We start from the raw sequence: 27,616 nt of genomic DNA on the forward strand, positions 1-27,616 counted from the left end.
CTTTTGCATCTGGGCACATAATAAACTGCAGTCAGGTTAAACTGTCAAGTTGACATAGGGAGATTAAACAGATGATGAAAGAATTAGAGCAGGTTGGGATTTTCTGCCTGCTCACAGTACCTCCCATAGCCATGTCCACCTTGGAGAATGAGGGCTGGAAATGTGGATCAGTAGTAGAGTGCTTGCCTCACATGCATGAAGCCCTGGGTTCAATTCCTCAGTACCACGTAAACAGAAAAAGCCAGAAGTAGCCCTGTGGGTCAAATGGTAGAGTGCTAGCCTTGAGCAAAACAAGCTCAGGGACAGTGCCCCAGCCTGAGTTCAAGCCCCAGGCCTGGCAAAACAAGCAAACAAATAAACGAAAACCTTGGAGAATCATCAGTGGTTACTGGAAGTGAAATAAGGTGTTACCTCCTATGTAAATGTTGATGCCTGACTTTGACCAGTGGACAAAGTTACATCTTCCATTGGCTGTGTGCATATTACCTAACTAGTTATTACCCTTTGCTAATGCCTCTCTCAGCAATCCTTCACACTGGACTCACAAGACCAGTTCTCTCTCAGGTTAGAAGAGAAGGCAGGTCTGCGTCAGGGGTATCTGCCCAGTCCTTATCTGTCACACCTCTGTCTGCTACGGAAAGGAGGTCAGGTCTGGCCGGAGCCATTTTGGCCACATGGTGGATTGTAGGGTCTGGCATCTTGTCTTCATGCTGGGGGAAAGCCCCCCCAATCACCTGTCTCCCAGGTAATGGGTATGCCCAGACCCTGGGAGGCAGGAGCAGGCACTTGGCTGATATGTTACTGAATCTGTCAGTCTAGGGCCTAGGACTGGGAATTTCCTGAGGGCCTGCCCCTGCGCCCATCTATTTTAGGCCTGGACCAGCCTAGCTGCCAGAGGCCATGCCGTGTGTGTCTCTGCGATCATGTCCTGTGTCCTGTCTCCTGGCTTGTCTCCACTCATCATGGCGTCCCAATAGCTGAATTGGCTTGTTGGTATTATTTTTGTTATTTCTCTCCTCTTTATCATGTTATGTGTATTTGTGTGTTGCAGCCTGTAGCCTGTTAACTGTATAAATAAAGACTCCAATAATTCTATATTTTAAAATGTGGCTTCTGGGATGATTCACCTGACAACAATATCTTGTTCTATTATATCAATAATGTCTTGCTAACTTTGAAAATTAATGTGTTTCAAGATACAGTAGCTCTGGGTGCTGATGGCTCATGCTTATAATCCTAACTACTCAGAAGGCTGAGACCTGAGAATCATAGTTAGAAGCCAGCTCAGCCAGAAGAGTCCCCATGAGACACTTATCTCCAATTAACCACTAGAAAATCAGAAATGGAGCTGTGGCTCCAAGTGGTAGAGGGCTGGCCTTGAGCAAAACAGCTCAGGGATAATGTCTAGGTCCTGAGTTCAAAACTCAAACCAACTAAAAACAAAGTAAAACAAAAAAGCCCATAATGGTACTGTGACTCAAGTGGTAGATTGCTAGTCTTGAACAAAAGAAGCTCAGGGACAGTGCTAAGGTCCTGAATTCAAGCCCCAGGATTGTGTGTACGTGTGCATGAGCACGCATGCACACACACACACACACACACACACTCGTATATGAACAATAGGATGCCTGCACCTCTCCTTGCATAAGGATGAGCTGTTGACTCCAAAGAACTCCAAGGCCTTGGACCATCCAGGAAATTCCTATCGTGATCTGGCCAGATAAGAGCCACTCCATTCCAGGCATTATATAGGACAAAGTACAAAACTTCTACATCCCTCCTGGAGTAAGATATCACAGGCTTGAGTAGGGACAACTCAAGGGCAGGCCTTGGGCACCTCTCTGCCAGGCTTGCCAATGCAGTTAGATGTGCAGAAGATGGCATGGCTGGGCTCTCTGGCAAAAACAAGAATAAGAGCACCTCTGTTTGGCGGTCTCAGATCCGGAAGGGAGCTGAAACTAGACATACCGCTTTAGACAGAAGTTTCTGTTGAACGCCCTACCACAGGCAGAGCCATGAATAGAGAGCTCGCTGGTGACAATCAGGTGGTCCTATCTCTAAAGGATGCCCACTTCACCACAGCCGCTCTAATAGGAAGCATACCCCAAGCCTCCTGCGCAGTAGATGACACAGCCAAAAGGGAAATGGATCCATTTCAGCTAGGATTAAGTCATTAGGACATCTCCCAATAAACTGTACCTCCTGCAAACCTCCATCTGTCTGCCTCCTCTTCATTAGTATGAGTCCTTACAAGCTAGGGCTGGGTTGTTCCAGAACAAGTTTCTATATACTTTACTCTGTGTGTGTGTGTGTGTGTGTGTGTGTGTGTGTGTGTGTGTGTGTGTGTGTGTGTGTGTGTGTGTGTGTGTGTGTGTGTGTGTGTGTGTGTCAGTCCTGGAACTTGAACTCAGGACCTGAATGCTGTCCTTGAGTTTTTTGTTTTTGCTTTTTGTTGGTCATAGGGCTTAAACTCGACCTGGGCTTTGTCCCTCAGCTCTTCAGCTCAAGGCTAGCACTCTACCACTTGAGCCACAACACCACTTCCAGTTTTGTGAGTGATTTATTGGAGATAAGAGTCTCAAGGAGGGGCTGGGAAGGTGGCCCTGGGTTCATTCCCTAGCACCACATAAACAGACAAAGCCAGCAAAAAAAAAAAAAGAGTCTCAAGGACTTTCCTGCCCAAGCTAGCTTTGAACAGTGATCCTCAGATCTCAGCCTCCTGAGGTAGCTAGGATTATGGACGTGAGCCACCAGTGCCCAGCTTCCTTGAGCTTTTTGTTATTGTTATTGTTTTGTGTTTTTCTCAAGCACTCCATCACTTGAGCCACATATCTGCTAGTGGCTTTTTGGTAATTAATTGGAGATAAGAGTTTCACAGACTTTCCTGCCTAGGCTGTCTTTGAACTTCAAGCCTCAGATCTCAGTCTCTTGAGTAGCTAGGATGACAGGTGTGAGCCACCAGCACCTGCCTTCTATATATTTTACACATTTATGTGTATGTGGTGTGTCAGTACTGGGGCTTGCACTAAGTTCCAAAGTGTAGTTAAATTTTTTAAATGTAGCTGGGCACCAGTGACTCACTAGCTACTCAGGAGACTGAGATCTGAGGATCCCAGTTCAAAGCCAGCCTGGGCAGGAAAACTCTATAAGACTCTTATTTCCAATAAACCACTCAGAAAACTGGAAATGGTGTTGTGGCTCAAGTGGTAGAGCGCTTGCCTTGAGCTAAGAGCTGAGGGACAGCACTCAGGCCCAGAGTTCAAACCCCACGACTGACCAAAAAAAAAAAAAATTTAAATGTGAGGGCTGGGAATGTGGCTTAGTGGTGGAGTGCTTGTCTAGCATGCATGAAGCCCTGGGTATGATTCCTCAGTACCACATAAACAGAAAAAGCCGGACTTGGCACTGTGGCTGAAGTGGCAGAGTGCTGACCTTGAGCAAAAGCAGCTCAGGGACAGTGCCCAGGCCCTGAGTTCAAGCCCAGGACTGGCAAAAACAAAAAATAAAAATAAAATAAAACAATTTTTTTTTTTTTTTTTTTTGTCGGTCGTGGGGCTTGAACTCTGGGCCTGGGCGCTGTCCCTCAGCTCTTACAGCTCAAGGCGAGCGCTCTACCACTTGAGCTACAGCGCCACTTCCAAAATAAAACAATTTTTTAAATGTGAAAAGGAGGAGACCAGGCAGGATGGCCGACTAGAAATGTCTATCATTTTCATTCCAAGAACAGACTGGATTCTGAAGAAAGAAAAAAAAGGCAACGTAGAATTCATAAAAGAGGTAATGACAAGAGGAAAAAAAAAAACTGCCTAGAAACCTGCCCAATAGGAGAAGTCATGAGCTAGCACCCAAGAGGAAACTGAAGAAGAAAAAACACAGTTAAAATTGCATGGTCATGCCCACAGCAACCCGAACTCTAGCAATGGAAAAGACCCATACAACCTACAAACCCTAAGCCCACCATGGGGATTGACGACCCAGTGTGAGCCTGACCTTGGTGAAGGTCATTCTTTGGCTCCCCATATCCCAAAGAATGACAAAGTCATCCTCATGAGACTGAGCACCCCCCCCCCTTGCTTTTGAAAGGAGCAATCATATCTCAATGATGCAGGGACACTTTGCCATGGAATTCTGACACAAGAGAAGGAAGTCACAAGAGAAGTCACAAGAGAAGGAAAATGTTGGATAGGACCCTGAAGAGAATCTCAAATGGCTGGAAACAACATTGTCTACTTAGACCCCAGAGGCATGGGAAGCTAAGCTGTACACAGGTAACAGAGGCCTAAGATTTCCTGCTGAGGCACGTAGCAGAGGTATGGGTCTTATGGCCCTTGTTTTTACCTTTGGATAATTGCAGTGCTGATGCATAACATCCAGCAGAAGCCACTATGAGATGCCAGAAAGGCAGCAGCCACCTCAGCCATCTGGCAGTGAAGAAGCAGGAGCGCCCTTGCCAGGTCATAGAGCAAAGGTACCATGAACAGATAGTTGGGACCCTGAAGGCAGCTATGTGGTAGTTTCTATCCTCATTGGCTAGGAGAGAACTGCATAGCTGGAGGCTAGCGCAGCCTGAACCTTTGAAAGAGAAGTCTGTGAATTACTCACTGTCCCCTGGTTCTATCTGCTGACTTCTAAGGAAGACAGAGTCACACACTCAAGACAGAGCCCTTACACCCAGATCTAAAGAATGTGATTTCCACAGCCCCTTATACCTCCTAAAAAGGCATAGAGGTATCTATCTACATAGCTACATATATATAAGAAAATTCATGTGTTTTATATGGCTGTCTTTGTTGCTATTTTGATTTGATTATTGTGATTTATTTATTTATAAATTTTGTTGGTTGTGGGGTTTCCACTCTGGGCCTGGGCACTGTCCTTTAGCTCTTCAGATCAAGGCAAGTGCTCTACCAATTGAGCCACAGCACCACTTCCGGTTTTCTGGTAGCTTATTGGAGATAAGAGGCTCGGGGCTGGGAAGGTAGCTCAGTGGTAGAGCGCTTGCCTTGCATGCTCAAGGCCCTGGGTTCGATTCCTCAGCACCACCTAAGCAAAAAGAAAAAAGCCAGAAGTGGCGCTGTGGCTCAAGTGGTAGAGCACTAGCCTTGAGCTGAAGAGCTGAGGGACAGCGCCCAGGCCCAGAGTTCAGGCCCCACGACCAGACCCAAAGAAAAAAAAAAAAAAAAGAGTCTCACAGACTTTCCTGCCTGGGCTGGCTTTGAACTGGGATCCTCAGATCTCAGCCTCCTGAGCAGCTAGGATATAACAGGCGTGAGCTACCAGTGCCTGGCTTAGTGTAATTTTTTTATTCATTAAATTGTACAGATCATATTTTTCTACATATTTGGTATAGGTCATTTATTTTTCAGTTTGTATTTTTTTAGTATAGGACACTTATCCCCTCATTCACTTCTTAATTGTGTTTCTCTCCTCTTTTTTTTTTGGTTGTAGGGCTTGAACTCTAGGCCTGAGCACTGTCCCTCAGCTCTTCAGTTCAAGGCTAGAGTTCAACCATTTGAACCACAGTGCCACTTCTGGTTTTGTGAGTGGTTTATTGGAGATAAGAGTCTCACAGACTTTCCTGCCCAGGCAGGCTTTGAACCGGGATCCTCAGCTCAGCCTCCTGAGCAGCCAGGATTACAGGCGTGAGCCACCAGCACCCGGCAAGACATAGAAATCTTAAAAAAAAATCAAATTAAAATCATGGACATGAAGAGCTCAATAGTTCAAAATAAAAATAATCAAAAGCCTAACTAATGAAACAGTATAAGTTGAAAATGGGAAGGAGTCACAGCCAAATTCTATCAGAACTTCAAAGAGGAATTGACAGCAATGCTTCTTAAACTCTCCCACAAAATAGAAAGGGAAGGAATGCTACCAAATTCACTCTATGAATTAAATATATTCCCATTCCAAAACCAAAGAGACATATTCTCTTTGATGAACATTAATGTAAAACTTCTCAATTAAATTCTTTTTTTTTCTTTTTTCTTTTTTTTTTTGTTAGTCCTGGGGCTTGAACTCAGGCCGAGGCATTGTCCCTGAGCTGCTTTTGCTCAAGGCCATCACTTTACCACTTGAGCCACAGCACCACTTCCAGCCTTTTCTGTTTATGTGGTACTGAGGATCAAACCCAGGGCTTCATGCATGCTAGGCAAGACTACCACTAAGCTACATTCCCAGCCCCCTCAATTAAATTCTTGCAAACTGAATTCAACAATACAATAAAAAGATATGACATGGATCAAGTTGATTTCAATCTAGTGATGCATGGGTGGTTATTGACTTAGTAAATCAATAAATGTTTTTTTTTGTTTTTTGTTTTGTTTGTTTTGCCAGTCATGGGGCCTGAGCTCTGGGCCTGGGTGCTGTCCCTCAGCTCTTCAGCTCAAGGCTAGCACGCTACCACTTGAGCCACAGTGCCACTTCTGGCTTTTTCTGCTTATGTGGTGCTGAGGAATCGAACCCAGGGCCTCATGCATGCAAGGCAAGCACTCTACCACTGAGCCACCTTCCCAGCCCTCAATAAATGTTATATATCACATAAACAGGACCAACAACAAAAATTTCATTATCATCTCAATTGATCAAGCAAATACTTGGACAAGAAAATACAAGTACATATAACTTTTTTGTGCTCAAGGCTTGGGTATTGTTCCTGAGCTGGTTGTTTTTGTTTTTGTTTTTTGTTTTTGTCAGTCATGGGGCTTGAACTCTGGGTCTGGGCACTGTCCCTGAGCTCTTTAGCTCAAGGCTAGTACTCTACCACTTGAGCCACAGGGCCACTTCAGGTTTTCTGGTACTTTATTGGAGATTAAGAGACTCGGGGCTGGGAAGGTGGCTCAGTGGTAGAGTGCTTGCCTTGCATGCATGAGGCCCTGGGTTCGATTCCTCAGCACCACATAAGCAGAAAAAAAAGCCAGAAGTGGCTCTGTGGCTCAAATGGTAGAGTGCTAGCCTTAAGCTGAAGAGCTGAGGGACAGCGCCCAGGCCCAGAGTTCAGGCCCCACGACCAGACCCAAAAAAAAAAAAAAAAAAAAACCTCCTTCCTGGGTTGGCTTTGAACTGAACCTCCTAAATAGCTAGGATTATAGGCACAAGCCACTAGCACCTGGAGTCCCTGGGCTTTTTTTTTTTTTTTTGTCAGTCATGGGGCTTGAACTCTGGGCCTGAGCACTATCCCTCAGCTCTTCAGTTCAAGGCTAGCACTCTACCATTTGAGCTATAGCGCCACTGCCAGTATTCTGGTGGTTTATTGGAGATAAAGAGTTTCACGGACTTTCCTGCCCAGGCTGGCTTTGAACTGAGATCCTCAGATCTCAGCATCCTGAGTAGCTAGGATTACAGGTGTGAGCCACCAGTGCCTGGCTCCCTGAGCTTTTTTTGTTCAAGGCTAGTGTTCTACCACTTGAAACACAGTTCAACTTATGGGTTTTTTGGTGGTTAACTGGAAATGGGAGTTTCACAGACTTTCCTGCTCAAACTGGCTTCAAACCACAATCCTCAGATCTCTGCCTCCTGAGAAACTAGGATTACAGATATGAGCCACAATTGCCTGGTCATACATATAATTTTAAGGGAATTGTAGGTACCCTGAAGTTAGTTCATAGATATTCCAAAGATTCAAAAGTAGTTGATTTGTTGTCAGGATTGAAGCTGGAGTTCTGAAATAAATTTAAATCCTTTATAGATACAATTATTCTAGAAATATTTATAGAAGTAAGGTTGTGGTGGCCCAACTGCAAAGAGTATTGATTTGCTTCTTAGTAACGTGATTTCTTTCAATAGTTCTAGTATCAGGTAAAGAACAGAAAGTCAAACAAACCTTTGATTCTAATGTAGAATAACTTCCAGGTTCCAGATTCGCTTCAATTGGTCTGAAAACAAAATCTTGAGCAAAGCGTGAATTCTTCAAGATGGCCACTGTCTCTTCATCCACTTCAACAATTTCACCTTTCTAAAGAGCAGTATAAAATACATATTTTCAGCAGTCACTTAATCTCTGCTACTCACAGAGGCAGAAGCCATAGGATCAAGATCTAAGGCTGGCTCCAGGCAAATAGCTCAAGATCCTGATCCTAATCCATATCCTAATCCAAAATCTAAATAAATCAGAAAAGGGCTTCAGTGTGTGACTTAAGTCGTAGAATAACTGCCAAGCAACTACGAGCTCAAATCCTAGTATGAAAGACAGAGACAGAGACAGACAGACAGAGATAGACACAAAGATAGAGACAGCTGCTCATGGCTCACGCCTGTAATCCTAGCTACATAGGAGGCTGAAATCTGAGGATCACGGTTCAAACCTAGCCTGGGCAGGAAAGTCCATGAGACTATTATCTTCAATTAACCACTCAAAATCGGAAGTAGAGCTGTGGCTCAAAGTGGTAAGAGTGCTAGGCTTGAGCAAAAGAGCTCGGGAACAGTGCTCAGGCCCCAAGGTCAAGCCCATGACCAATGAGAGTGACAGAGAGAGACAGAGAGTGCACATATTATAAGGAAAATATCTAAACATTTTACCAGCAAGTGGAATTTTAGGGTTGACAGACTACCATGCCTTCTGACATGGTATTCTCTTTTGTTGTTGTTTTAATGTAATTTTATTGTTATTATTAAGGTGTGGCACAGAGCGGTTACCATTCTATAAGACAGGTAATGAGTGCAATTCTTTCTGGACAATGTCACTCCTTGCTTTGCTTTCCCCCAGTTTCCCTCTCCCGTCCCTGCCCACAAGTTGCATAGTTCATTTTTACATAGTGTATATTGAATACCATGACTGTATTTGTTCACCCTTCTTCCATCCATTTCCGTGCCCCCTATAAAAAGACCAAAAAAAAAAAAAAACCCACAAAAACCCAAAGGCCACAACAATAACAAAAAAGTTTCCATTCCTGGAATTTAATTTTTGTTGGTAGTGGCTTGAAGTCAGGGTCTGGGCGCTGTCCCTGAGCTTTTTTATTCAAGGCTCTACCACATTGAGCCACAGCTCCAATTCCAGTTTTTGAGTAGTTAATTAGAGATAAGAGTATCTCAGGACTTTTCTGCCCAGGGTGTCTTTGCACCATATTCCTCAGATCTTCTAAGTCTCCTAAATAGCTGGGATTACAGGTGTGAGCCATCCATACCCAGCCTGGAATTTGTTTTGATAAGTAGCATTTTAAATATTCAGAGGAGTGAGACCTTTGGATTCTTCCCCTAAGAGTATCCTCCTTTAGTTGACTGTGTCTGAATGTCTAGAATCCTGTATAAATTATCATATCCAGTTATATTTTAGATCTAGCTCCCGCTTATGAGAGAAAACATGTACTGTTTTTATCTCTCTGAGACTGGCTGACCTCACTTAACATGATTTGTTCTAGGTTCACCCATTTCCCTACAACAAATGACATTCTCTTAGTCTTTCTAAAGAAAGGAACAATTCCACTGTATAGAGGTGCCACTTTTTTTTTTTTTTTTTTTTTTGGTCAGGGGGCTTGAACTTTGGGCATGGACAGTTTCTCAGCTTTTCATTCTGATCTCCAATTAACCACCAGAAACTGTGGTAGAGTGCTTGCCTTGAGCTGAAGAGCTGAGGGACAGCGCCCAGGTCCAGAGTTCAAGCCCCACGACTGACAAAAAAAAAAAAAATGTATAGTATAGTTGCTGGGCATTGTGGTGCATACCTGTAATCCCAGTTCTTGCAAGACTGCAGCAGGAAGTTTGTAAATTTGAAGCTAGCCTAGGCTATGAAGCAAGACCATCTAAAAAATGTATAGTATAGTAAATACATAAACAGGTAACATAATCATTTATTATCATGGTCAAGTAATTTAACTGTACATACTTGTATCTGTTATGCTTCTGCACAGTAGCTTTGTTTATGCCAACATTACCATGTGCATGAGTGATAGGTTTTACTCTGAAGTATGATGGTTACAGCATCTGTAGGTGACAGGAAGTTTCCAGCCCCACTATAATCTTACGGAATTGCCTATACATAGTCTGTCCTTGACTGAAACTGTTATGCAACCTGGGACCATGTATGCATATATACAGATGAAGCAACTATGGCCAGCTGTTCTCAATTGCTAAAATCAATGGTGCACATATGGGTACTCATTGGACTATTTTTTTCTTCTGCAATTAAAAACATTTTTAGAATAAATAATAGGAACATACTTTCCCACTTTTCTAAAAATAAATACGCAGGAACCAATAATCAAGCTGAGCCAGTAACCAGGCCTGGGATGGAGTCACAGCCCCCTCAGCTGCCTCCCACACCTCCTAACCACGGACTTCTGCAAAATTACTATGCATTAGGCCTTCATGAAAATGTAAGTAGGATGCAGGAGTCCTGCATAGAAGAATGGGCAAGAGAGGCCCACTTCTTGATACACACAGAAAGCTAAATCAGACGAAAGCATCAAGGAAGAAAAAATCAGAAGACAAAGGAAACCAGAAGGACAGCTGAGTCATTGAACAATGAAGCCACCTGGAATTGGTAATGAAGGTAGGTAGACCTGAAGCAGACATTGATGTCCCTGGAGAAAAGGCAGGTGAACATGGAGAGCTCTAAGGAGGTGATGGATAAAACAAATAAAAAGAAAGATATTACCCTGGAAGACCTAGATGGTGAACTACAGAAAGCCCCTGACTCATTCCCAGATGCTGAACTCTCAAGTTACCATTCTGCATACAGAGAGCCAATGTCTTCATCAAATCACAGAAGATAAATGCTGCCATTGGAGAGAGTGACAGAGCCACTAAAGAAAATCCCAATGCGGGGGCTGGGAAGGTGGCTCAGTGGTAGAGTGCTTGCCTCGCATGCATGAGGCCCTGGGTTCGATTCCTCAGCACCACATAAACAGAAAAGGCTGGAAGTGGTAGAACCTGTGAAACTCTTATCTCCAATAAACCACCAGAAAACTGGAAGTGGTGCTGTAGCTCAAGTAGTAGAGTGCTAGCCTTGAGCTGAAGAGCTGAGGGACAGCGGCCAGGCCAAGGCCCCATGACTGACAAAAAAAAGAAAAAGAAAATCCCAACGTGTTCAGCCTTGCAAGTGACAAGGGAAAGCAGACAAAAGTTCTAGGCTAATGGGGAAGAAGCAGCTGGTGACCTTGCCCTTGCTTGTAAACTTGATGAAGAGCTGAAAGTTCAACTAAGGACCCAGAGAAGTACTGAACATCAGAGAAAGGACATGTGAATACATAACGAACAAGAGATCAATAGAGAAGCAAAGGCCAGACCCTGGTGGCTCACGTCTATAATCCTAACTACTCAGGAGGCTGAGATCTAAGGATTGTGGTTCAAAGCCAGCTTAGTCAGGAAAATGGGTGGGACTCTTTTATTTTATTTTTTTTTATTTTGTTGGTCATGGGGCTTGAACTCTGGGCTTGAGCGCTGTCCCTCAGCTCTTCAGCTCAAGGCTAGAGCTCTACCACTTGAGCTACAGTGCCACTTCCGGTTTTCTGGTGGTTTATTGGAGATAAGAGTTTCCCGGGCTTTCCTGCCCAGGCTGGCTTTGAACTGGGATCCTCAGATCTCAGCCTCCTGAGTAGCTAGGATTACAGGCGTGAGCCACTGGCGCCAGGCGGTGGGACTCTTATCTCCAATTAAATACCAAAAAAACCAGAAGTGAAACTGTGGCTCAAGTAATAGAGCATTAGCCTTGAGCAGAAAAGCTCAGGGACAGGACTATGGTCCTGAGTCCAAGCCTCAGGATCAGCCCAAGAGAGAGAGACAGAGAGACAGAGAAGGAGGAAGGGAGGGAGGGAAGGAAGAAGGGAGGGAGAGAGCAAAGGAGGGAGGGAAGAAGGAAGGGAGGGAAGCGAGGAAGGGAGGAAGAGAGGAAAAGAGGAAGGGAGGGAGGGAAGAAGGAAGGAAGGAAGGAAGGAAGGAAGGAAGGAAGGAAGGAAGGAAGGAAGGAAGGAAGGAAGGAGGGAAGGAGGGAAGGAGAGAAGGGAAGGAGGGAGAGAGGGAGGGAGGGGCAGGAAAGGGAGGGAGGAAGGAGCAAAGACTGGACAAAATCACAAGAGATCCTGGAACTGGTAGTTCATGCCTGTAATCCTAGCTACTCCGGAGGCTGAGATCTGAGGATCATGATTCAAAGCCAGCCCAGGTAGGAAAGTCCATGAAATTTTTATCTCCAATAAACCACTGAAAAATGGGAAGTGGTGCTGTCGCTCAAGTGCTAGCCTTGAGCTGAGGAGCACAGGGACAGCGTCCAAGCCCAGAGTTCAAGCCCCACAACTGACAAAAAAAAAACAAAAACAAAAAACAAAACATAAGAGAGCCCAGAAGGAAGAAGGAGCCAAAACACAATTAGGAATTCAGCATGGCCCTTTTCTAGGTCACTTTCCTGGGAAATTACTTAGTAATTTTCTTGAGGAAATGCCTGGAATGGGAGGGACATCCCTGGATTGGCAGGAATGCCTGGGTATGCTGAAATCCTAAGTAACCCAGAGGTCCTTGAAGCCTGCGTTGCGGGGTCCAGGTTATGTGGCCCAGAACCTGGCAAAGATGTTAAGATCCCAGAGCAATCCTAAGGTTGTTTTTATCAGTTGTTTTTGTCAGTCATATTTGGAGGTCAAACACAACATCCATCTGACAAAGTCCTTGCTGAAGGAAAAAGCCTAGATCACCGAATGGATGTCATGATAATATGAACTATTGTTTCTCTGGCCTCCCTGTGAGGAAGCAAGATGCTCTGAAGCTAATCCCTACCTCTCTACATCAAATACAGGTGAAGCATTTACAGTGATTTGCCAGTAAACTGTTTGTGCCAATCCTATTTTCCTACCAGAAATTATATTCTTGAAACCCCTTTCAACCTTTAAAGTATTTAAAATAAGCTGGGTGCTGGTAGCTCACTCCTGTAATCCTAGATACTTAGGAGGCTGAGATCAGGGGATTGTGATTTGAAGCCAGTCCAGGCAGGAAAGCCCTTGAGACTCTTATCTCCAGTGAACTACTTTGAAAAAGCCAGAAGTGGTGTTGTGGCTCAAGTGGTAGAGTGCTAGCTTTGAGCAAAAGAAACTCAGGGACAGAGCCCAGACTCAGAGTTTAAGCCCCACGACCAACAACAAAAATAATAATAAAATAAATAAAAAGGATGTGTTAATTCCTACATTTTTTTTTGGTCGGTCGTGGGGCTTAAACTCTGGGCTTAGTCGCTGTCCCTGTGCTCTTCAGCTCAAAGCAAGTGCTCTACCGCTAGAGCCACAGCACCACTTCTGGTTTTCTAGTGGTTTATTGAAGATAAGAGTCTTACAGACTTTCCTGCTTGGGCTGGCTTTGAACCAAGATCCTCAGATCTCAGCCTCCTGAGTAGCTAGGATTACAGGTGTGAGCCACAAGTGCCCAGCCCTACATCATTTTTTAAAAACTAATTGTTTTGTCTTTTTACTTTGAATTTTTAGGCAAGCAGGGTTTTTGTGTGCATGTATGTTGATATGGGGCTTGAACTAAGGACCTAAGTAGGTATTGCCCCTTAACTTTTTTTTTTTTTTTATGGTCATGGGGCTTGAACTCTGGGCCTCAGCTCTTCAGCTCAAGAAGAGCTCTCTACCACTTGGGCCACAGCACCACTTCCGGTTTTCTGGTGGTTAATTGGAGATAAAAGTTTCACAGACTTTCCTGCCCGGGCTGGCCTTGAACCAGGATCCTCAGATCTCAGACTCCTGAGTAGCCAGGATGACAGGCGTGTGCCACCAGCACCTGGCCACCTTAGCTTTTTTGCTCAAGGCTAACACTCAGCTCCACTTATGGTTTTTTGCTGGTTAGTTGGAGATAAGAGTGTTGACAATGCTCGATAGGAAATGGACTCATTACCTTGCTCATGTAACTGTAACTCCTCTGTATAGTATCTTTACAATAAAAAAAATGTACAAAAAAAAAGCATGCCACAAATTAAAAAAAAAAAAGAGTGTCAGATTTTCCTGCCCAGAGTGCTTCAAATAGTGATCCTTAGATTTCCTGAGCAGCTAGGATGACAGGTATGAGCCACCAGTGCCCAGCTTTGGGAAAGCAAGATCTATTTCTCTAGTGTGAATAAAACAAAATTTATTAGTGGGAAGCAAATAAAATATATATAATAAGAATATATATATATATACACATATACATATATATATATATATATATATATATATATATATATATATATATATATAAACACACACCAACTGCAGAAAACTGAGAAGCAATATAAAGAGGTACCCAAACTATGAGTAAGACCAGAAACAAAACAATGTCAGAAGTCTTAAAGAGTTTTCTCTGTTTTGTTTTGTTTTTAATTTGTATGTGTGTGTGTGTGTGTGTGTGTGTGAGAGAGAGAGAGAGAGAGAGAGAGAGAGAGAGAGAGAGAGAGAGAATTTGTGGGGACCAAACTGAAGGCCTCACTCATGCTAACGTAAGTACTCTACCACTGAGATACACCCCCAACCCCATGGATCTTTTTATTTACCTTGAATATGAAATTTGCATCCAGCACTAGTTCTTTTTCATATCCTGTGATTCCCCCATTGTAAATAACTTGGCATCTTTTGGCTGGTGCTGTCTCAGAGAGTTTGAAGAGGCGAAAAGTGGCAGAAACAAAACGACAGTCACCTAAAAACAGATATGCATGGCTCATTGTCAGCACTCCAACAAGACTGGCTCACTCAGCAGAGGAAAGATGATGTTCTTTGTATTCCATTAATTATCTTTCTAGGTATTTCTCTCTATTTCGTGAAGGGACTTAAAAAATTTCATTAACTATTACACTTATGTGTGTGTAAGGGGAGTTGTCATTATTTCGGACACAAGATGGGATATTTCCAGGTGGTTCCAAGTCTCCCTCAGTGGGAATCCCTCAGTAAATACTAATCACCAAATCTGAATCATTCAAGTTCCAGTTATATTTGTTCCTCTTGCTAGTTCTTACCAACAATGCTTTCTAGTTCCTTGTTTTGAATTGTAATGAAATCGGCAGTGACCAAACGTGGAGAACAGAACCCAAGTTTCTGGGCAAGGATGGCAAGGTTCTTCCAGTACAAGGCACCACCCAGGCACTCACCTTTAGAAAAAATCACAGATTGATCAATACATAAATTACAGTAATTAATAATCAATACAATTAACCAGGACACAGTATTAGTTAAAAATATAGGTACTACAGCAGTCTGGAGGTTCCTCAAAAACTAAACATACAAACTACAAAAGCTAACCTACAACCCAGCCATACCATTCTTGGGTATCTACCTAGAACATCACAAGTCAGGATACCATAAAGACACCTGTGTCTTTATGTCTGTGTTCATTGATGCACTATTCACAATAGCCAAGTTATGGAAACAGCCCAGATGGCCTATAAGAGATGAGTGGATCCCCAAAATGTGGTATTTATATACCAATGGAATTTTATGCAGCCATTAAAAAGAATACTATGCCATTTGCAGGGAAATGGATGGACCTAGAACAAATCATCTTAAGCGAAGCTCAGAGAGACAAAGGGCGCATAGTTTCTCTCACATGCAGAAGCTAGATCTAAAATACCCCAGAACATGATGCATTTTACAGGATACTAGGCATTTATTCACAGGCAGTGAGACCGAAGGAAGACATTCTTAGGAGAGAAACACAAAGGCACTAGGCCTCCGAGCCTCTGATAAGATAAAATAGTACTTATCAAAATGAATTCTAGGAAATGGAAATAAGCAAGTTTTTTTCTTTTTGTTTTGTTTGTTCATTTATCTGTCTTTGGGAAGGTAAGAGGGGTACAGAAATAGAAGGACAAAGGGTGAACAAATACAGCAGTGCTACTATCTTAAAAATGAACTATACAACTTGTGGATGGGGACAGGAGGGAAAAACTGGGAGAGAGCAAAGGAAGGGGTGACACTATCCAAAAAGAAATGTATTCCTCACCTGTCATAAAGTGGTAACTCTCTGTATATTACCTTTTGTAATAACAATAAAAACTAACATATCATAGAAATAGAAACTGACTTGAACATTCTCCTAAAGTCTAGAAGTCATAGGTAAAACTGTTAGCTGGGTACTTGACATGCATCTCTAATCCTAACTACTCAGGAGGCTAAGATCTGAGAATTGTGATTCAAAGCCAGTCCAGCCAGGAAAATCTATGAGACACCAATTAACTCCAATCAATTTCCAATTAACTACCAAAAAGCCGGAAATGGCACTATAGCCAAAAAACTCAGTGGCCAGGCCCTGAGTTCAAGCCTCAAGACCTACACACACACACACACACACACACACACACACACACACACACACACGAACACACACACACACACACGCACACACACACACACACACAAGGGTGAGATTTGAAGATCAAAGTTCAAAGCTAGCAGAAGCTGGTGGCTCACAGCTGTAATCCTAGATACTCAGGAGGCTGAGATCTGAGAATCATGGTTCAAAGCCAACCCAAGCAGAAAAGTCCCCATGAGACTCATCTCTAATCACTCAAAAACTGGAAGTGGCTCTGTGGTTCAAGTGGTAGAGCATTAGCCTTGAGCACAAAGAGGCTCAGGTTAGCACCCAGGCCGAGTTCAAGCCCCACAACTGACCCAAAAAAAAAAAAAAAAAAAAAAGCCAACTCAGGCAGGAAAGTCCATGAGACGCTTTTGAGACTCTTACCTCCAGTAAACTACTCAGAAAGAAGCCAGAAGTGGTATGGCGGCTCAAGTGGTAGAACCCAAGCTTTGAACAAAGAGAGGCTCAGGGACAGAGCCCAGGCCCTGAGTTCAAGGTCCAGGACTGGCAAACAAATAAAAAAGAAAAAGTTTCAAAGCCAGCCCTGGCAGACAAGTCCACAAGGCTCTTATTTCCCATTGACCAGCAAAAAGCCAGAATAGAGGGGTGGTGCAAGTAGTAGAGTGCCAGCCATGAGCAAGAAAAGCTTAGAGTATGAAACCCCAAGTTCAAGCCTTGGTAATGGCACACATACAAAAACATGAGCAAGTTGACAGCAATAAGAATGACAACATGAAGAAAGCGTCATCAACTCAGAAACAGCTGCCTTCATTTCAACACCTACTTTTCAAGGTACTTTCTACATTGGTCATCCCATTTAGGCCTCCCAACAGTCTTATATAGCAGGCTGTAGTACTGTCAACATTTTACAGATTGGCAAACAATGCCTGAAAGAGATTCTTTAAGTTATCCAAAATCCTATTGCTTTTGAGTGCCATAGGGCTGTCAGCAAGATGGAGCTCTCCACACAAATAACCGTCTGTCTTAGCATGAGGGTCACAAGAACACCTACCCCATAAAACTGTGTGTGTCTTGATTTCTTCTGGCAAGTCAAGGCTAGCATACACGTCACTGAAATACAGCTCTCCACCATGCTGAAAGAGCAAAGTGAGTCCAAGCAAGGTTAAAGATTACATTGACCCCAGATAACAAGGAACTAGATGAGGACACAGATCAATTTTAAAAGCTCACGCAAGTGTTTGAGCAGCTTTTAACCCCACTGATCCTTTGAATAAATGATGGCTACCCCCTCCTTATAAGCCATAGCCAAGAGACAAGTTTTGTTGTTTGTTTGTTTTTATCTTCAGTATCCTACCCAATAGGTAATAAAATCATTTTCTAAGAGTCTCTCTTGAATAAACATACTTAGGTTGCCTAACTTATTTAGCCAATCCTAACATAGCCCTATCCCAGCTAGCTGTATAACTAATAGAAGATATAAACAGTATTAATAGATACTTACCCTTTTAAAAATGATAGAGGCTTTTGTAATGTTATCACACATTGAATTTTAAAATATTTTCCTTAAAATCTAAGACAAACAAGTCATCAGAAGTTTAAGATTTGATCTGGATAACTTGAAAAGTATGGAGGTCTAGTAAGGGCCAGCCTTAAGCACAAAAAGCTAAGCAAGAGTACAAGGCCCAGGGCTGTGAATGTGGCTCAGTGGTAGAGTGTTTGCCGAGCATGCATGAAACCCTGCGTTCAATTCCTCAGTACCACATAAACAGAAAAAGTCGGAAGTGGCACTGTGGCTCAAGTGGTAGAGTGCTAGCCTTGAGCTAAAGAGCTGAGGGACAGTGCCCAGGCCCAGAGTTCAGGCCCCATGAACAATCAAAAAAAAAAAAAAAAAAAAGAATCTCACAGACTTTTCTGCCCAGACTGGTCAGATCTTAGCCTCCTGAGTAGCTAGAATTGCACACATGAGCCACCAGCACCTGGCTCAGAATCATTTTTGGTGGAGGAACTGAACCTAAAGCATGTTACATAAGTGCTGTGCTGTTGAGCCACAGCCCCCGCCACCAGCTGTCCCCTAAATTTCAGAATCTGCATCTTCCAGAACAAAGAGACACATCTCATGTGATACACAGGAAAACAGCACAGTTCCTACCAGTTTTCCTTTTAGAAAGGTATTAGTATAAAAGTTTCATCTTGGTTTGGGAATATGGCTTAATGGTAGAGTGCTTGCCTAGCATGCATGAAGCCCTGGATTCAATTCCTCAGTATCATATAAACAGAAAAGGCCAGAAGTGGCACTGTGACTCAAGTGGTAGAGTGCTAGCCTTGAGTAAAAGAAGCTCAGGGACAGTACCCAGGCCCCGAGTTCAAGCACCCAGGACTGGCAAAAAAAAATAAAATAAAATCATATTTTTTTTATTTATTTATTTATTGTCAGTTGTAGGGCTTGATATCTGGGCCTGAGCCCTGTCCCTCAGCTCTTCAGCTCAAGGCTACTGTTCTTTTTTTTTTGGGTCCGGTCGTGGGGCCTGAACTCTGGGCCTGGGCGCTGTCCCTCAGCTCTTCAGCTCAAGGCTAGTGCTCTACCACTTGAGCCACAGCGCCACTTCCGGTTTTTTTTCTTTTTGCTTATGTGGTGCTGAGGAATCGAACCCAGGGCCTCGAGCATGCAAGGCAAGCACTCTACCACTGAGCCACCTTCCCAGCCCCCAAGGCTAGTGTTCTATCACTTGAGCCCAGTGCCACTTCTGGTTTTCTGGTGGTTAACTGGAGATGATTCTCATGGAGTATTCTGTCCAGGCTGGCTTTGAACCATGATCCTCACATCTCAGCCTTCTGAGTAGCTAGGATTACAGGTGTGAGCCACCAATGCCAACAGTTTCATCTTTTTTAACTTCCCTAGGACCTGTGATTCTGGCAGAGAAGAAATCAGTAGCTGTGAGAAACACTGTATATTCTAGAAGACAGTATATAGTTATGTATCTTGAATCTTAAGGTTCCCGCAGCTTTGCAGATACTGTCTTAAGATTATTTATAGCAGCAAGCAGGATAGTCAATAAGACTCATACGAAACATACTCAATGACAACCATGACCTCCCAACTTTTTTTGTGACCTGAGAGGGAAAAGAACCATAAATAAGGCATTCTATCACTCACTGATTTTTATATATTTTTTGCCTTCCTTTAAAATCATCTAAGCTCTCAGTACAAGAAGGAAAGAACAGAGCAGATGCTACCAGCCCTCATCAATATTCAAAGTTTATTATCTCCCTTTTCTTACCTTCAGCACTTTATACACCTCCTGAAGAACTTGCTGTTTATCTGGCACAAGGTTAATAACACAATTTGATCTAAGAAAGAGCAAATGAGAAAGGATTTAAATAACCTTAAGTCTCTAATGGTGGCTCCTACCATCTTGTCCAAGCTATACTTTTCTCCTTACCTCACCTTTCCCTTTCCCAAACTCAACTTCTTCCCATGATAAGGGAGACAGGTAGTGCATGTAAAATCTCAGCAGAGAAATACACAAGGCATGATTCCTGTTTATTCTCTCCTGGCATTAACCAGGCAGCAAGACAAATAAGACTACATAGTTTAGTCCTGCACATGGCATTTCTGAAGTCACATGTAAACAGAGGAAGCTCCTGAAAGGAAGCTTTCTGAACACTGTCCAACTTGGGCATGATTATAACAATTTGGAGGAAAACAAGAAAAAAATCCTGCTGCTTGCCATGAAATTAATAGTTAAGAGCCACATAACACTTTAGCCAAGGAAGAACCACTTACATGATAGTTTTCTAAGGTTATCATAAAACTGAAATTATCGGTTGCCTGGTAACATTATATGTAGTCATGGTAACAGAACCTACTAATAGTGTAGCACAGCCTATTATGTTTGTGTGGTTATGCTGGTGTTAACATATGCACCACACTGAAAGTTGTTTAAAAGTAGGTACATAAAAGTATACATGGAGCTAGGCACCCATGGTGCACTCCTGTAATCCTAGCTACTCAGGAAGCTGAGATCTGAGAATTGTAGTTCAAAGTGAGCCCAGGCAAGAAAGTCCATATAGACCCTTATCTCTAATAAAGAAAAGGCTGGAAGTATAGCTCTGGCTCAAGTGATAGAGCACTAGCCTTGAGCAAAAGAGCTCAGGGACAGCACTCAGACCCTGAGTTCAAGTACCACAATTGACCAAAAAGAAAAACAAAAAGCTAAAGCTTGTCCAGGTCCTGAGTTCAAGCCCCAGTACTGGCACCAAAAAAAAGACTAAATGAGATTCAGGAGGGTTGGAAGCATGGATCAGTTGGTAGAGCACCAGCCAATGAATGAAAATATTGGGTACCAAGGTTGAGTCCCATCCCAGCCTTCAACACACACACACACACACAAAAACCCAAACAAAACACAAAACAAAAAAATTAAAGGAAAAGAGAGTCAGTAAAAATTGGTAACATTTGTGTCTTCAAAAGAAACCTGGCTTGGGCTGGGAAGGTGGCTCAGTGGTAGAGCGATTGCCTTGCAAAAGAAACCTGTCTTTACTCATAACTGTAAGCCATACATAACAATATCGTAGCTCTCATTCTGGATTCCAGCCTGTGCCAAGTTCTCAATGCAGCCATGAATGAAAGTCACATTGCATGTCTGGAAGCCAAATTTTTCCATGTGGTAGTTGAGATACTTTTTAGCCACTTCCACCTAAAAGAAAAAAATAGAGGTTTGATATCCAACATGGTATGTGCATGTACTTTTCCAAAAATTTTCTCATTACTAGTGGAATATACTCCCATTTTTTCAAAACAGATACATATGTTTCCTGGGGACACAGAGGACAAGCTACTGCCTAGAACATAAACTCCTACTATGTGAGTTTTCCTTGAACACTCAATGGCCAAGTGTTCAGGACAGATGGCAGAAGGAAGAAAAACATGGAAGTCCATCGTGCTACTCAGCCATTGGGCCAAACCTCCGCTTTTATGTTCTCCCAGCAGAACCTCTAGTTATCAAAGCTCTCCGCTTGTAGACAAGAAGCAATAATGATGCCAATGATCGTTGCTAAATAGCCTTTTTCGATTTTCCTTGAAAATTCATAAAAGAAACAACCTTCTCTTGCCAAGAGCACATGTGAGAATTTTCCCACTTTGGATCTCCGGAATCTTTGCCTTACCTGACCTTCAGTCATGTCTATTCCAGTGACATGCCCTTTCTCACCAACCAGCTGACTAAGCGCATAGCAATCTCTGCCACTTCCACTGCCGAGGTCCAAAATCCAACAGTTTTCTAGGCACTGAGGGATGACCAGACCACAGCCATAATACCTAAGAAATGGGAAAGAGTGGGAAAGAGGGAACCGCTGACATTATGCAAAAGGAAAGAAATGTACTTATCACCTGATGTGGAAGAAATAACTATTGTCAAAGCTCATAGAACTCATAAATTTTTTAGACCACGATAGACAATTCGCCCCATGAAAGTTAGAATGTGTTTGTGACTTTTTTTAGTTGAAAATACCTTTATTTCATTTTATTTCTTTTTTTAATTTTTTTGCCAGTCCTGTGTTTGTGACTTTAAGCATTCACTGTCCCACAATACTGTGAAATTTATGAAATTATGTAATCACTTAATCGCAATAAAGAATTTGAAAAAAAAAAAAAGAAATGGAAATCCACATTCTTCTCCCATAGGGAAGGTGACAATACTAAATCTTACACAGTCTTCCTTCCTATTTGTCTCCATCCTCCCTTTCCATCTTCTCATCACTCATTCCTACTTCTATCGGAAGGGTTTCGCTCCTCCCACTAAAGCTCCAGAAGGTTAGGACCATATCTGTTTTACCATAGTGTTGTTGGACTCTGGGCCAGGTACCAAGGCTTGAGTAAGCCATCTGAAATACTCGTTGAATTAAGGCATTTGGGCATTAGCTGTTAAACATCTAATTCAGGACCCCAACTCTAGTGTTGAGGGCATTTTTTTCCCCTATCCTCTGCTTGCATTTACTGTAATTAGGGAAGTAAAACACAAGGCCAGAAAACATTTTCGACAGGTTTTTTTTTTTTTTTTTGGTCAGTCATGGGGCTTGAACTCTGGGCTTAGGCGCTGTCCCTCAGCTCTTCAGCTCAAGGTGAGCGCTCTACCACTTGAGCTACAGCGCCACTTCTGGTTTTCTGGTGGTTTATTGGAGATAGGAGTCTCACCGTCTCTCTTGCCCGGGCTGGCTTTGAACCGCGATCCTCAGATCTCAGCCTCCTGAGTAGCTAGGATTACAGGCATGAGCCACCAGCTCCCGGCTTCAACAGGTTTTTGTCAAACTGAGGAGCACAGGTGCTCAGGATTAGGGAAGGTGTAGACAAGATGGAGTTACAGAGTGCAAAGGAATGGGAAGGCCATCTGCATTGCTAACTGCTCGCTGGCTGGAGGGCAGTGCCCAGGCAGTCAGAAAGAGAAAGGTCAGGGTGAGCCCAGGTTGATAGGGAAGGTTAGACTGTGGACCTTGGACAGTAGGCCCAAGGGTGTACAAGTGCAAGTATGATGCTTTGGGAAGGGGTGGAGGGCGTTGTGGAAGCTGGGTAAGCAGAGCAGTGAAGAGCTTTGGGGACTGTATGACAAGCCAGTGAGATGGCTTCTTGAGCCCAGGGCTGCATCACTGTCTCTTGGGTTCATTGTAGTCTAGAGGCCTGGTGGGGACGGCATAGGACAGGCTACCTCAAGGTGACTTCCTCGTGTACGTTCTGCAGGGCTTCCCGGATGTGCTGGAGGAGCGGCCTGGCTTTAGTGACACAGGCGTTTGACTGGAGATCTGCAGCTGTCCTCAGCACCTTGCCGTAGTAGTTCTGATCCAGAGGCCAAGGGCAGACAGGGGGCAAGGTGGGGGCGGGGAGACAAAGGCCTCAGGATTCCACAAGAGATGTGAGGGCCACTTCTCCAGGCCTGGCTAGCCTCTGCTCCCAGCGGCATACCAGGGAGCCCAGGGCTGGCCCTTCCCCTCCCCTGGGGTACCCCTGGCCTGGCGGGGCCTCTCTGAGCCAGAGGGGGGGAGGTCGCGGGAGGGGGGGGGATGGGGGCGCTCCAGGCCACTCCGAAGCTGCGCTCTCACCTGGACTTCTTTCTGGATCTCTGCGGGGCGTTGGTCGGCCACTGCGGAAAGAGGGAAAGGGACTGAAAGGCGGCCGAGAGGCAGGCAGGCCAACCTTGCACGGGCTAGGGCCGGGAGGAAGCGCAGACCCTCGGCAGGGCACGCGGGGCCGGGGAGGGGCTGGGGGCGAGGGGGGGCGGGGGGGAGCTCACTGTCTCGGGATCTCCGAATCTCCAGCTTCCGGACTTGGGAGCCAGCTCCGGTCAGCACCGAGGCCCCGCCCCGGCTGGCAGATGGGATCCACCGAGCCCCAGAAGCACCAGGCCTGGGGGACGCAGGGCCCCCCCTCCCGCGCGTGGACACGGACTGGGCCCCTGGTCATGCTGGTTGCTCTGGGGGTATTGTTAATGGTTATTAACGCACAGCTTCCCGTGGCTCCACTGTAAGGCGTGTGTGCTGGCTTCAATGAACACCCGCATACACAATGAATTTTCTCCTGGGGGGGGAGGACGACAAAATCCGTCCTTTCTCATGTTTGTTTTATAAAGTCAAGTTTATTGCACTAGAATTTACATTCTATAAAGCTCCTCTTCTGGGTGACACTGTCCAAAAGAGAAATGAACTCGTTACCCGACTTACGTAACTATAACCCATCTGTACATCACCTTTATAATAACAATAAGAAAATTCAAAAACAAAACTCACCCTTTTTTTTTTTTGTCGGTCGTGGGGCTTGAACTCTGGGCCTGAGCGTTGTCCCTCAGCTCTTCAGCTCAAGGTGAGCGCTCTACCACTTGAGCTACAACACCACTTCCGGTTTTCTGGTGGTTTATTGGAGATAGGAGTCTCACAGTCTCTCCTGCCCGGGCTGGCTTTGAACCGCGATCCTCAGATCTCAGCCTCCTGAGTAGCTAGGATTACAGGCGTGAGCCACCAGCGCCCGGCTAAAACTCACCCTTTTTTAGTGTAGTTTTTCTGAATGCTGATAAACATGCACATCACTATTAAGATTACAAAAACATATTCTAAGCTTCCTAGTTACCAAATCTAAGACCAAACCAACTGCTGGGTTTCCGGGTTTTTCCTGAATTCTGCTGTAAGTTACCACACTTCAGTAACCTGATGTTTAACTTACTTCACTCCTTAATTCATTTTGGTTCTTTACCTCTGGAATTCCCTTTAATAATTAACCTGGAGTTTCTCTCTATAAAGAGGTTCTGCCTTAAATGCTCTGCCTTGCTTCTATTTTTAATTTTTTAAATTTTATTATGAAAATACCGTACAGAGGGGTTAAAATTACATGGGCAAGATAATGAGTACATTTCCTATTAAGCATTGTTACCTCCTCCTTTGTTTCACCTTCCTATTCCTTCCCATATCCCACCCTCCCCAACCCATATCCCTCCCTTCCCTCCCCACTCCACCCCCCCCAAGTAGTAAAGTTCGTTTTTTGACATAATGACTTGTACATCTCATTGTTGCAATGGGTCCAACTGTATCCCTATTTAAAACGATTTGTTTTTTCTCTTCCCCTTCACAAATTATACCAACATCAAATACAGTGAAAGCAGGGGTTATACTGTGGGGGAGGGACATACAAAACAACAAAGAAATCATCTTAAAAATATGTTAGAAACAATCACATGAAGCCGGGCGCTGGTGGCTCACGCCTGTAATCCTAGCTACTCAGGAGGCTGAGATCTGAGGATCGCGGTTCAAAGCCAGCCCGGGCAGGAGAGACTGTGAGACTCCTATCTCCAATAAACCACCAGAAAACCGGAAGTGGCGCTGTAGCTCAAGTGGTAGAGCGCTGGCCTTGAACTGAAGAGCTGAGGGACAGCGCCCAGGCCCAGAGTTCAAGCCCCACGACTGACAAAAAAAAAAAAAGAAAAGAAACAATCACATGAAAGTAAAAAACACTTGAATACTTACCATGGGGTTCATTTCACCTAACATCAACATATATTTTTATTTTTGCCAGTCATGGGGCTTGAACTTAGGGCCTGAGCACTGTCCCTAAGCTGCTTTTGCTCAAGGGTAGGAATCTACCACTTGAGCCACAGCACCACTTCCAGCCTTTTCTGCTTATGTGGTACTGTGGAATCAAACCCAGGGCTTCATGCATGCCAAGCAAGCACTTTACCACTGAGTAATATTCCGGGCCCTGCCTTATATTTAATATCCAATAATTTTGTTCTGTCTCTGATTTCGCATTTTTCAAGGTGCTGGTGGCTTATGCCTGTAATCCTAGCTACTCAGTGGGCTGAGATCTGAGTATCTCAGTTTGAAGCCAGCCCAGGAAGGAAAGTCCAGAAAACCTGAAATGGTGCTCTGGTTCAAAGCGGTAGAGAGCTAGCTGTGAGTGAAAGATGCTCCTCTACACACACACACACACACACACACACACACACACACACACACACACACACACACACACACACACACACACACACACACACACACACACACACACACACACACACACACACACACACACACACACACACACACACACACACACACACACACACACTAAAATGCTCCTCTGGCCTAGAAAGTTTTTCTGTGCTCCAGTGTAGTAAATTCCTCCCCATTCCTAGCTCCCAAGCAGCTGCACCCTAGTCCTACCTCGATGTAAGTTTGGCTTTTCCAGCATGTTATGAAAGAGTACTCACAGTGCTTGCTTAGTCACTCTGTTTGAGTTGTCTTTAGGAAAACAATTTTAATTGATTTTCACCCCTAGACGTATTTGTTCAGTTGACAAGTATTTCCTAGGTACCAAGAAAGTATTAAATTATTTACAGAAATCAATTGTACGAACTTCTGTAGTAATGACAAACATTTTTATTCATTAGTACACAAAGATTAGGAAGTGCCAGTGAATGAAAAAGAGGATTCTTACTAAATACACTCATTTCCTAATCTCCTTTTCCAATAATCCAAAACATTTTGTTGACATTTTCCAGCTAGTATGTTATCATCTTTCATATTATCAGTTATTTGTTGCTACAATTAATAAGTGATATTGTTTTATTTTTTATGTTTTTGTATGTTTTTTGTCGGTCATAGAGCTTGATCTCTGGGCCTGGACGCTGTCCTTGCGCTCTTCAGCTCAAGGCGAGCACTCTATCCCTTGAGCCACAACACCATTTCTGGTTTTCCCTTGGTTTATTGGAGATAAGACTCTCATGGACTTTCATGCCCAAACTGGCTTTGAACTGCAATCCTCAGATCTCAGCCTCCAGAGTATCTAGGATTACAGGCATGAGCCACCAATGCCAGGCTATTTTTTATGTTTTTAACAAGTCAAACCTATAGAAACAATCCTTGCTGGAGGCTGCCAATCCTGGGGCTTAAATTTAGGTACTGGGCACTGTCCCTGAGCTTTTTGTTTTATTGGTCATGGGGCTTGAACTCTGGACCTGGATGCTGTTCCTGAGCTATTCAAGTCAAGGTGAATGAATGCTCTACAACTTAAGCCTCAGTGCCACTTCTGGTTTTCTGATGGTTAATTGGAGATAAGAGTCTCTCTGCTCGAGCTGGCTTTGACCCACGATCCTCAGATCTCAGCCTCCGGAGTAGCTGGGATTATAGGCGTGAGCCACTTGCATCTGGCCCTGAGCTTCTTTGGCTCAAGGCTGGTACTCTACAACTTCAGACACAGTGCCGCTTCTGGCTTTTTCTATTTATTTGGTACTGAGGAATGGAACCCAGGGCTTCATGCATGCTAGGCAAGCTGTCTACCACTAAGTCACATTATTTAATGAATGAGACACTTCCAATTACTGTGTGAAAATGAGCACACCCTTTCAAGGTATGCCCAATAATGTACCACTTCAAATTTTACCTATTATACCATGGCAAAAACATCCCCTGTTCATTTTCAAGATATGTTCTCCATAAATGAGTCCCTTTTGCACTCCTTGTTAAAATGACAGCTTCTCTTTGGCAGGGCAGATTAGCAGATTAGGAAAGGGTATTATTGTTTTCCCTGCACTTGCTTTATTATATTATCTTCAGTCTGTGGTTTATTCATAAGAATCATTTGATAAACCCTAAGTCCACTTAGCCACACAGAGATAAATGGCAATAAAGCAAACCACTGCTAACCTAAATGAGTTATTTCCACTTTTTCCTCATGGTATCTGGGGTGGAGGGCCAACTTGTGGACCAGACTGTGACTATCATTCTGCCTGGTCAGTGCCTCAACCACAGATTCACTTTGCTTTGGTTTGGGGCTTTTTGTTTGTTTTGTGGTATTGGGGATTGAACCTTGGGTCTCATGTAGACAAAGCAATCACTCGACCATTAAATTACATCTCTAGCCCTTTACTGTTTTTGTTTTAAT

General features: G+C 43.8%; 1 protein-coding gene across 1 annotated transcript in view; it reads right to left on the minus strand.

Annotated features, from left to right (window-relative positions):
- The window catches only part of As3mt (arsenite methyltransferase), a 29,305-nt gene extending 5,678 nt beyond the window's left edge, over positions 1–23,627 (minus strand). The window contains exons 1-10 of the mRNA XM_069994327.1: positions 23,481–23,627; positions 23,290–23,330; positions 22,899–23,026; positions 21,364–21,514; positions 20,758–20,894; positions 19,476–19,545; positions 17,249–17,330; positions 14,900–15,031; positions 14,441–14,583; positions 7,823–7,954 (exon numbers count right to left, since the gene is read on the minus strand). Coding sequence (XP_069850428.1) covers positions 7,823–7,954; positions 14,441–14,583; positions 14,900–15,031; positions 17,249–17,330; positions 19,476–19,545; positions 20,758–20,894; positions 21,364–21,514; positions 22,899–23,026; positions 23,290–23,330; position 23,481 — 1,017 coding nt within the window. The 5' untranslated portion in view covers positions 23,482–23,627. The remainder of the gene's footprint in view (positions 1–7,822; positions 7,955–14,440; positions 14,584–14,899; positions 15,032–17,248; positions 17,331–19,475; positions 19,546–20,757; positions 20,895–21,363; positions 21,515–22,898; positions 23,027–23,289; positions 23,331–23,480) is intronic.
- Between the last annotated feature and the right edge of the window lie 3,989 nt (positions 23,628–27,616).

Source organism: Dipodomys merriami, unplaced genomic scaffold (assembly GCF_024711535.1).
Source record: "Dipodomys merriami isolate MVZ:Mamm:240054 unplaced genomic scaffold, mDipMer1.0.p SCAF_102, whole genome shotgun sequence".
Classification (NCBI taxonomy): domain Eukaryota; kingdom Metazoa; phylum Chordata; class Mammalia; order Rodentia; family Heteromyidae; genus Dipodomys; species Dipodomys merriami.